This window comes from Ruditapes philippinarum, unplaced genomic scaffold (assembly GCF_026571515.1).
Source record: "Ruditapes philippinarum isolate M1 unplaced genomic scaffold, ASM2657151v2 ctg2634_1_1_1_1, whole genome shotgun sequence".
Classification (NCBI taxonomy): domain Eukaryota; kingdom Metazoa; phylum Mollusca; class Bivalvia; order Venerida; family Veneridae; genus Ruditapes; species Ruditapes philippinarum.
The window spans coordinates 141,168-153,271 of record NW_026866672.1 but is presented as its reverse complement, the minus strand read 5'-3'; the positions used below and the strand labels follow the sequence as shown (position 1 = coordinate 153,271).

At 33.7% G+C, this 12,104-nt stretch overlaps 2 protein-coding genes across 2 annotated transcripts in view; one reads left to right on the top strand and one right to left on the bottom strand.

Annotated features, from left to right (window-relative positions):
- Positions 1-345: 345 nt before the first annotated feature.
- LOC132733292 (hsp70-binding protein 1-like) lies at positions 346-10,528 on the bottom strand. Its single transcript, XM_060719912.1, has 7 exons — positions 10,364-10,528; positions 9,469-9,657; positions 6,481-6,646; positions 4,251-4,472; positions 3,204-3,359; positions 2,201-2,409; positions 346-1,236 (listed from the first exon to the last, which is right to left on the bottom strand). The coding sequence occupies exons 2-7, from the start codon at positions 9,619-9,621 to the stop codon at positions 1,156-1,158; spliced, it is 987 nt and encodes a 328-aa protein (XP_060575895.1). The 5' UTR covers positions 9,622-9,657; positions 10,364-10,528; the 3' UTR covers positions 346-1,155.
- Positions 10,503-12,104, top strand: part of LOC132733291 (SET and MYND domain-containing protein 4-like) — a 33,917-nt gene continuing 32,315 nt past the window's right edge. Inside the window, exon 1 of the mRNA XM_060719911.1 lies at positions 10,503-10,689. Coding sequence (XP_060575894.1) covers positions 10,547-10,689 — 143 coding nt within the window. The 5' untranslated portion in view covers positions 10,503-10,546. The remainder of the gene's footprint in view (positions 10,690-12,104) is intronic.

The window sequence follows — 12,104 nt, the reverse complement described above, 5'->3', positions numbered from 1 at the left end:
TTTGCTCCGGACAAGCATTTTTCAATGAGCTCTAAGTGTGACCTTGACCTTTGACCTAGAGACCTGGTTCATGTGCGCGACACTGCTCCTCATAGTGGTGAACATTTCTATGAAGTTTCATTAAAATCCCTCCATACATGTAGGAGATATGCTCCGGACAAAATTGGACGCCGGTCGCCCGCCCGACCGCCAGCCCGCCAGGGGCGTTCCCATAATACGTCCCGTTTTTCAAACGGGCGTATAAAAAGGCGAAAATCCCCTGTTTTTATATATATAGCTCTAGTCTAATCAGAAGTCCCTTGGTGTTACTTCCTGAAACGTATCAATATGTCAAAATAAAAATAATACATTTATTACATTTTATTTTCAGTTTTACAGATATTAAGCATCTTGACATTTGTGAACACAATTTTTTGCAAAATATATGACAATCGATAGATCAATTACAACATTTTTTCGAGAAGCAGAAAGAAACTTGAAAATGCTAATTATATAATTGTTCACAACATAAAATTTTTGCCATGTGTGTACATAACTATTTCCCTGCAAATTATTACCAACCTCAGATAATTTCACCTCATGTATCTCTTTAATTATCCTACAAATATTGTGATTTACACAGCTTTTAACCCTTACCCAGATAAATATGTGTACTGGGCTAGTCCTGTTTGAAACTTGTCACTATTTAAAAACATTTTTCACAACAATGATTAAAGCAAACAGTGTAGTTTGGTTGTATACTGATGACATTGGCCTTCCATATATTAAGCCTGTACTGTAAGTAACTGCCAAAGTGACATCCAATTAGTAAGAATGACTTTGAATTTTAAAGTGATTACCTATATAAGGTAAATTGTATTTTAATCCAAGGTTAACCACTAATTTCTCCCAGTCATTTTTCCGCTACACATTACTTACACACATCAATCCTGAACATTATTAAAAAGATTAGTTTTACATATTTAATATTTAAGTTCAACACTACAAAAGTTTGATCTTAACACTCGGAAAAGAATTGGTGTCATTCACATCACTGTTAACAATTAAATATGCTGAACTAAAAGCACATTTACATAGACATTGAGTAGCACTTTAAAGAAGAAAACACCATACTAAAATGTAACGTTTTACAAATCTAAAGTCTTTGATGAATCATCATCTAACAACATCTTGTTCCGTACTGCCTTGTGATGACTGCAATAACTGTAATAATTCCAGGGCATATTCATATTCCTCCTGGAAGAAAAAGAAAATGTTAAGATTAGAATTTTAAACCATTAATTTTGTGTTCTTATCAGAATACCACATTTGTGGGGCACTAATTTTCGTGATTTTCATAGATAGATCAATCAATCCATCTAACACATTTTATTTCATCTGCTGTAAAATTATTTTGCATTTTTGTTCTTTAAGTGAAAAAAATCGACACTCCATGAATAAAACACCCAATGAAAATGTCCCTGTGTGGCAAAACCATGAAATTTTATGGCCACAAAATAAAATGATTTCACAGTAAAATTTATTTTAAGTTCAAATAATGTTGCAATTGTGGAGTTATAGCGTAAATTTCTAATATTGTTTCTTATTGATCACCAAGTGAATACATGGAGTTATTTAATTCAGCCTAGATGTGCATGCTGATCTTGGTTTGCACTGGTCACAACATCCTCTGTAACCTAGGCTATTTACTGTATACATGTACTGGTAATGCAGTACATGCAGAATGTTTACCATAGGTTCAATGTGGTCACAAAGACAGAGTATTATAAACATAAAACTTTCAAACATATTAAAATGAAAAGTGTTATTTAGAGTTTGTAGACCTTTTATTATTTCAAAAATAACTTTATTTATATATATTGTTTTTTTCCCCATAACAATCATCATGTATTGCAAAATACATGATATATAACTTTGCAGGTTTAACTGGTTACAGATTTAACCAGTGGATAAGTTGTCTCTGGCTGGTTAATTTCAAACAATAATTTTAGCATTAGTTTACAGACAAATTGATAATCATTTTGATAACACAATATTAAAATTTATTTAATGTGTTTGACAAGAGGTGTTTTTTAAGAAACATTTTCCTTTTTGTTACTACGGAAACCAGAGTTTTGCATGCTGTGTGCTGGTGAGCCAAAAAGTAAAATATCCAGCAAAATGATCATCTTTTTATCTAAAACATTTATGAAAACAATACCTGAAACTGCTCTTTTCCTTTTAGATCTTGCACTTTCTGTTGTAGTAATGAGATAAGGTTTAATTCTGGACGTGAACACTGTTGTAAACTACGTGTGTGACCTCTTACTATAGACAGTACAGCAGATAATAAATGTTCATGAAAGTTGCTATGTTCTTCACTTAGATGTCCTACTAACTGATCTATCATACCTATATCACATACAATATCTGAAAAACAAACGTGATAAATTTGTATACTTTACTTTCTGAATTTCAGTTTCTATAAACTTGTCAATTTTGAGAATAGGAAAATCAGAACTTCTTGTGTAACAGAAATCAGCACAAAATTAGTGCTGGCAAAGGCTTTTCTCTTCTGTTATGAGCTTTTTGTGTGATAATAATATATCCAAACTCCCTTGCAAAATTCCAACCCACAGTAGTGAGGGGCATGTAGTTTGAAGTCAATGACTTTAACCACTTAGTCATGGATGCCACTGCCCTTTACTGTGCTTTTAATTTGTACTAATTATATAACAAGTGTTATTTGAGGAATCTGGGCCATAAGAAAGTTTTAAACATAATGAAACACAACCAACTTGAGATCCTCATATATTACATGTAGGGCTTTACTGAAATGTTCAATCATTCTAGGACTGACATTTATGCTAATTACTATTCAAGAATACCCTCGATAATCAAGACTTTTGGAATTTAATTAACAATCAGCTTTCCATTAATAATATTGTTTATTTCAAATCTTTAATGCACTGGAACCTAATGCGAATGACCTTAGCCCAGGCTTACATGCACATCTTGTCTGACCAGGCTCGATATAGTCTATATCAATAAATAACGATATAGTCTGTTTCAATTTATGCATTTTGATACTGAAATCTCTTTAACTTTGAATAGACTATCCAATTTCAAAGCTGGACAACACAATATCAGCAGATTAAGGGTTTAAAGATTTATTTATACTTTCTAACAAATCAACGGGCTGCAATAAGAAAGAGGTAGCTTACCTTTACATTTATCATTATCACTGCAGATGGCACTCAACATGAACGCTGATTTTATTTTCACTTTTTCTATATCTGTCTGCATGGCTCGCATGACAACTGAGAAACCATCATGTGACAAAAAACTGTTAAGGCCATCTTCACATTCCCTTGTTAAACCTGGGAGATAAACAGAATATATAAATCATATTAATTAATCAGATCATTGGGTTAGATGCCAATTTGTACATAAACCATTGCTGCATTGCCTAGTCAAGTTTTAGGTGTCCTTGAATTCTTAACCTGTGTTACAAAAGTCACTTAAATCTGAGCAAACCTTGACTCTCAGCTAACTTTCAAAATACCCCTTAATTTTGAGCTCACCTTACAATTTTCCCTAAACTCTGCTATCATATTTCAAATGTCCCTGAGTTCTAAGCTCACTTTACTGATGTCCTTGAATTCTAGGCTAACCTTATATATGTCCCTAATTTTTAAGCTCACCTTACATCTATCATGTCTGAACTTACTTTATAATTGTTCCTAAATTCTGAGCTCAACTTACAAATTTCCCTAAAATTCTGAGTTAAGATTTCAAATATCACTAAATTTGGAACTCCTTTATGAATGTCACTGATTGTTCTGAACAAATTCTGAACTTGCTTTACAGATGTCACTGATGTTTGAGTTCACCACATCATTGGCACTGATATCTTAGCGAAATGTACCAGATTTTTGAGATTCTGTGAAAAATGTTACTAGGTTCTAGACCAAGTACTAACCTCTTATTTTAAGGATTATAGTAAAATTAAATTGACCTAGACACAAACTTTTTTCGATGATCAGGTGGGAGATTTTTCTTCAAAAAGAGGGAGATTTTAGAATTTGCAGTAAACAAAGAAGAAATTTCTTGACATCAAAAATAGGGAGATTTCTTAAATTTGTGAAAATACCCCATATTTTAAGAAAAATCTTTGAAAATATGGCTGCAAAAAGTGGGAGTCTCCCGCTATAAGTGGGAGAGTTCACATGTATGCAAAGAGTTAAATATCTGTGTGATTGTGAACTTACATGACACTGCATATAGAGCTTTAACTTTCACTGTAGGATTTGAATCTGTGTCCAGCATCTTTAAAATGGTTGGCATGAGTCCATGCTGCAAAATGGCTGTCTGACAGTAGGGATTATTTTGTGCAAGGGAAGCAATCAATTCAAGACATGACCATCTTACCTCCCCTTCCTCTGATTCAAAACTTTGTTGAAATATTGAAAAACCACCAATTTTATGAAAATCTGAAAGTAAATTTTAACAATAAAATTACAAAAAAATGCAGTTTGTTACAAGTGCATGTTTTTACAATATAATTGTTTTTTTTAGTGCATCTTTTACACGCAACTGAACTATAATGCATTATTAAGGAAACATTTTCTCTAGAATGTGACCATTGTAAAACAAGATCATCCCGCACATCTGTACTGTCTGATCATTGTCTGCACTGTTTGCTCTTCAGTAAACAAGCAAATTCGTTGAATTTATATCCCCCGCCAAGTACTGGTTATTACTAACACAACAACTGAAGACATAAGGCTTTATTTATATATTTATCATGGCATAAACAGTAATATTCTTTGAACTTGATAAATATTCAGGGCAATAACAGAGCCATAACTCTGTGTTAAATAGTAATATCTGGAAATGCCAATGAGATGTATGCATACTGCATAACTAATCAAGGGCCATAAATCTGAGTTATATGTGTCTGACCGGAACAAGGCGACTATATGCACATCTCCTCTTCGTATCCCAAAAAGTTTCATTGAATTCCAGCTAGTAGTTACAGAGAAGTAGCACGGAAACGATTATTGCTCTGGTTGTATACTGCATAAGTTATCAAGGGCCATAACTCAAAGTTAAAATGTCGGACCCGAACAAGGCGATGATATGCGCATCTCCTCTTGGTATTGAAGGTTCCAATAAAGTTTCATTGAATTCCAGCCAGTAGTTGCAGAGAAGTAGCGCAGAAACAAATATTTTTCTATATGCATACTGCATTACTAATCAAGGGCCATAACTCTGAGTTAAAATGTCTGACCCCAACAAGGCAATGATATCTTCTCTTGGTATTGAAGGTTCCCATAAAGTTTCATTGAATTCCAGCCAGTAGTTGCAGAGAAGTAGCGCAGAAACAAATATTTTTCTATATGCATACTGCATTACTAATCAAGGGCCATAACTCTGAGTTAAAATGTCTGACCCCAACAAGGCAATGATATCTTCTCTTGGTATTGAAGGTTCCCATAAAGTTTTGTTGAATTCCAACCAGTAGTTGCAGAGAAGTAGCGCGGAAACGATTTTTGCTCTATATGCATACTGCATAACTAATCAAGAGCCATAAACCTGAGTTTAAGTGTCTGACCCAAACAAGGTAATGTTATGCGCATCTCCTCTTGGTATTGAAGGTTCCCATAAAGTTTTGTTGAATTCCAGCCAGTAGTTGCAGAGTAGTAGGGCGGAAATGATTTTTGCTGCATAATTAATCAAGGGCCATAACTCTGAGTTAAAGTGTCTTACCCTAACAGATGGGATATGCGCATCTCCTCTTGGTATTAAAGGTTCCCATAAAGTTTCGTTGAATTCCAGCCAGTAGTTGCAGAGAAGTAGCGCGGAAACGATTTTTACTCTATATGCATACTGCATAACTAATCAAGGGCCATAACTCTGAGTTAAAGTGTCTGATCGGAACAAGGCGACGATATGCACATCTCCCCTTGGTATTGAAGGTTCCTATAAAGTTTCGTTGAATTCCAGCCAGTAGTTGCAGAGAAGTAGCGCGGAAACGATTTTTACTCTACATGCATACTGCATAACTAATCAAGGGCCATAACTCTGAGTTAAAGTGTCGGACCGGAACAAGCTGACGATATGCTATGCGCATCTCCTCTTGATATTGATGATTCCCATAAAGTTTCGTTGAATTCCAGCCAGTAGTTGCAGAGAACTACTCCGGAAACGAAATTCGGACGGACGGATGGACGGACGGACAACGCCAAAACTATATCCTCCTCCCGATTCCATCGGCGGGGGATAATAAATAATCTAACATAATCTGTCCATATTGAAAGACTGACAAGTCCATTTAAGATACTTAGTGTAATAAGGAAGATATCTGAATGTCAATTTCATCTCAAAATGTTTATTTAAGTTTATTATGACACAGAATACCACAGATTCACGGGTCCTAAACATCTCAGATCACTGGATCTCACCTTACCAAGAACAGAAAAATAATATCATATATACCTATTGCAAAGTCTATATGTTCACACCAGTCAACAAGTGTTTCAAATGCTGTCACTTTATCATCAACATCAGCATCATTATCTTGTATCACACCTATAGCTTTCTTCATCTCCTCTACTGGACTTACTGTACTGTTCTCTAACGCTTCTTCTAACCATTTTCTCCTCTGAAATCATTTAACAATGTAAAGAGAAATTTGCCTAATTGCTCTAATCTCTTGTCACACTTTATTCATAATTGACATTTATCAGCTGATTGTTGCTTTTAGCCAGATTGTATAATATTTCTACAAGTTGTGCAAATGTACTTGTTTTTATACCCTTTATTGTTGCTGCAATTTACTGGCCGCTGACCTTGTTGAACAAACGGGTTCATAAAATGGGTGGAATTTCTTCAAAATGACCGTTTTAGACAGGGTCATGTTATATAAGGTAACACAGTTCAGACTGTAAATGTAATTTAAAAAATATTACAGCTTTCACTTTTTCACAGTATATAAAGGATTTGAACCCCAACCGGATCTTGTGAGAAGATGTCAGTGTCAACCATTTTCTGACGCTTGACTTATTTAATATATTGGTATTTATATTGATACTTATGGACGTTAGGTTAGTAAATCTTTATTTATATCGTAGAAGAGAAACTTTATTAAACGTTTAAGTTATGCAAAATATAAATGTTAGCATTAAAGCTATAAAATAATCGAAACTCACGAACTGCCTTCATGTGATCAACACTGAACACGAACAAAAATCTGTCTTATTTCAAGGTTTATTTAGTTAAACATTGAATTGTGATATTGAACTACTAAAATAATCAATAACAAACGATAATTTAGTCATCTGCAAAAAATATTGCTGTATTTTGAACATTAAATTAAGAGTTTAACCAAGGAGGTCAATTCCGTAAACTGAACGTTACTTGCTGGTGATTGTGAACCCTACTTGTGAGTTTACGAATTTTATCTGTACCCTGACTTGTGAGTATTTTAAAAGATTTAATGGAGAGAACAATTACATAAACATTAAAATCATACTCCAAAGACGTAAATATTATTCCAAAAGAATTGAAAAAAAAAAATAAAAAAAGGACTTTAAAAGCAAATGATATTACAAAAACAGTAAAAGTTTCAAGACAAGAAGGACTTGAAAAATAATCTCCAATCAAGAAATGTCAAAAAATCAAAACGCCTGTTAAAGATGTTTACACATCGACAAAAGATACGTTTTTAGTACAGAAGACTAAGAGTTTAAGTTTAAACTTGGAGTCAAATTATTCCACAGATCCCACATTTAAGTTGTGTTTTCAGGGGAATGTTTGTTACACGAAAGCTACTGCCAAGACCCTCAACTACAAATGATTCATCCAAATCCATCTGAAATACATGTATATGGCAATTTATAGAAAGGAACTGGATTTATATATATCTTTTGACTTAAGATCACTTATGATAGCCAATGATAAACTTTTCAAGTTGTGTGAAAAGAACACTAACAGGTTGTCTTAGACACTGGCAAGGCTGATAACTATTTAAAAATAAGTGGAAATAAACTTGCAAGAGTGAAAACTACCTTTTACACATTTAACAACAATATGCAGAAATTAACTCCTTAAAATGATTTATTATGAGTGATCCTAGTCGCGCATGTAAGAAATAGAAATTCAAGGCATCTATGAGAATATAAAACCGTGTTTCAAAAAGCATAATGAAATCAAAGGTACGTGTAAAGCTTTCAACATGCTGAAATAAGTAATCCTGTGATGATCTTTCGAGGAGGATGGATTGATATGTGACGTTATATAACGGTCACGTCAAGACTAACAACAATGCCGTTGAACTTAATAGTAGAAACGTTTATAGTACTTATGTTATATCTTAGCTTTATATCTTTTCAAAGAAAAATGAATGGTAAATGAAGATAAGATTTGTTGGTTGATAATTCCTGTCAAGAAATAATTTTCTTTCTAATTCGTATTACCAGCTACTTCATGCTTGTATTTCCATGGAAAGTGAGAACATGATGAAGGTCCATTCATGTGCAGTATTGGTTACTTATATAGAACTAAAAGATGTGTCATGCTCTTGTGACACAATAACTTCATATTCTGCAAGATATAATTTGGAACATAGGACAAAAACAATAAAAATCATCAAAAGTGACTCGCAAGTTATGGTTCAGTGAAAACACAAGTAGGGTACAGATCATTAAAATTGTTTTAGCAAGACGGGTACAGTTATCAGAATGTTCGCCTCTATTATTTACTGTGTTTTTATCAATATTCAAAGATATCCACACAAGTGTCTGTGCGGTAAGACAAGTTTAGACAATAAAGTTAAGATTCAGATATGAGTTATAGTGAAATAAAATATTTTTAGGCATAAATTTGCTTGTGTAATCGGCGTGTGTTGACATAAACAAAACACGAAGCGAAGAGCAAAGCGTTTTATGCGCATTAATTTAAAGAAGCTGGATATAAATGTATCTATAAGCAAAGAAAAAATATTTCTTAATATGATTCAAATGTTTACATACCGTCTCAGATTAAATGCAAGCCGTCTTAAAAAGTTTTATTGGTCACCCCGCCTGTTTGTACTGAACTGATGTTGAGATCTTCTCACAAGATCCGGTTGGGGTACAAATCGTTTATATACTGTGTTTTTATTTAAGTATTCTGCATTTTAATGACTATTTTATTTTTATTTGTCAATCAACAAACATATACTTTACAGCAGCAACAACTTAAAATATAAAAATCATTTTGCATTATTCATTCAACTAATGCTGGTCAGTACCGTTCCCATAAAATGTAAATACATTTTCAACCTACATTGCTGGCTTTTATTTAATGAAATACATATCAAGTAATATTGTAATATTTTTGTTTAAGAACTCATTTATTAAAAAACTGATGTTAAAAGCATTCCACCAGATTAAAAATTATAGAATATTAACAAGAGTAGGAAATAACATAAAATTTCAATCTTACCTCGGGTGTCATTTCTTGAAAAGATGTGTTTTCATTTTGTGTATCTGAGCCAGACATACCAGCACAAAGTTGAAGTAATCCCTGCACATCTTTCGGCATCCGAGGTTCTCTACCATCCCTTCCACTACCATCAGAGGGTCTCTCACTTGCCATTTTCTTCAGGAATTTGAATGATGTAATAGGTTTCACCTAGAAATAAGATGACACAGAGTTGTATTAGTTTCATAACTGATGTAAACTGACGTTTGACTTTATGTATAAATGCAATCTGATTAAAATCAGCTCTAAATAACACTCTGCTTTTAGATCTGATCGAGCGTGACCATATACAAAATTATTTCTGGTGTCTATTCACAGCTAATAATCGACAAGCTTTCATAATGTTGAACTTGAAAGCGATGTGGTTTCTAACTTTAACCCTGGGAAAACCAATACTGTGTAGGTAAGAGAACAAACCACAGGCGTTTGGCACATTTGCCATGCCAATTATGGTCAAATTATCATAAAATCATTTATCTGTCATATTTTATCACATTGTTGTGTTTTTAGTAATAGTTCAATCATTGCACAGTACTTTAGCCAGGTCCTTATTTACTCAAAGGCAACATATCAGTGACGTCCAGCACTCCAGACCGTTTTTTTATATTTTTTTTATACATACATAGCACAATCCCTGAATTTTTTTATAATTGTTTAATATCCACACCTACTGGCAGTGGATGATACAGAAAAGTTAAGTAATTCAGAATTAAGGTATACATAATAACCTGTTAACAATAACATATTATAATTAGTAATTTAGCAATAGCATCACTGAGCCTAGAAATAGAATGATACAATCTGAAAACATGAACAACTGATTAAAAAAAAACAAATATAGAAAAAAAATAACAACCTGTCAACTTGTCCAATTTGAATGATAATACATAAAAATTTAGCTGCAGTGAATATATACTTAAATTGCCTGTTGAGTCACAAAAATGCTTGAAATATCCAGAACTTTCTATTTATTTATGTATTTTTATTCACGAGTCTAGTAATTTTTACACGCGTGTTTATTTTACGAACACCGTTCAAAATGTCTGCGCCCATTGGGAACTTTCAGTTTGAGCTGGAACAATCTTTGCAAGCAGCAAAATCGAGAGGTTTACTGCGAAAAATTACAGACGAGAAATCAGAGGATGTGTTCATCAAAACATATGGGCAACTCGTTAAAATAAAGTAATCGTAGAAACTGTTTTCAATAAATTATACTTGTCTCATGTCTTTCTTCAAATTTTCTACGAAAAGCACGATATCCTCAGCAATTTTCAAAACATAGCTGTAAAACCCAGCTTATCAGTTTCACCCAGGAATTTCATGACAACCGAGAGCAAGGCCAACAGACTGATTTCATTGTCATGGACAATCTGCCTTATGTCATGTGCATATGATTAATACATACATATGTAGATCTAACTAGTAATATGAAATTAGGCAAAGCCTATGAACGGGGAAGTCGTTAAAAATTTCTTTCATTCTTTCCGTTTTAAAATTGTCATTCAATATTACATGCACCGCTTCCGTTTTCACTCGGAACACTCGACGTTTATTATTTATCCGAAAAGTTGAGATTTGTTCCGTTTAATATCGGAATACCCCGCCTTTTTTCATTGAGTTACATTGTAAATGGCGGCGCCCGACTAGAACTGACACTGAAAATTTCATTGACAGGTATAGAATTCTATATATTTTTTAATTGTTTTTTATTTGATTTTCTTTTAAATATACACGTGTAGTCTATAGCCGGGCAAGCCAAAGCCCGGACCCGCTTCGCGGGCCCGGTCTTTGACTTCCCCGTATTAAATCAATGTTTAAATTTTTAAATACAAATCATTCAATATGAAAATGCTTATAAATACGACATGTTTAGTATGATAATGATGCCAAAATATATATAGAAAATTAATTAATAGCAATATTTAATTTGAAAATATGCTTGGTCCGCCTCATCTCGAGTCACGGTCCGCCCTGTCCCAAAATATGGTCCGCCCCGTCCAAACATAGGTCTGCCCTGGTACGGTCCGCCCTGTCCCAACAGTCCGCACTTTGAACCTGATTACTAAATTAGAACAGGTTCAACAGTGTAAGAAATTCAATTTGAATCCACTAGGCTGGTCGGACTACCAGATTGGAATATTCACTAGCCCAAAGACATTTCACTAGCATGAATCATTTGTTCAAAACAGTTGTTTTTATTGCCTCTGAAAATATGGTAGCCTGGTCGGGCTTGTTACTGTGAAAAGTTGGTAGCCCAAGGAGAAATTTAGAAGTCAGGGGCTATTGGACTACTGCTAATTTCGAACACTGGTTCAAAGTTCAGCTTCCAGATATGTATATAATGACTACAGTTACACCAGTAGTGTCTCTAAAATGTTAAGTGAACTTATTGGTAAACTCTAGAGCAGAGGCGCAACATCAGCTCTGTTATCCTTCTCTACAAAATCCAACATAATCTTGTGAGGGTTGACCATCACCATCTGACCTTAAGTTCATCCTTAACTTGATAAATATGTAGTCTGTTTATTATACAAACCTATGCTTGATAAAGTAAAATTATTCTTTCAAGAAGCAATTGAACATAAAAGTAAACCAGT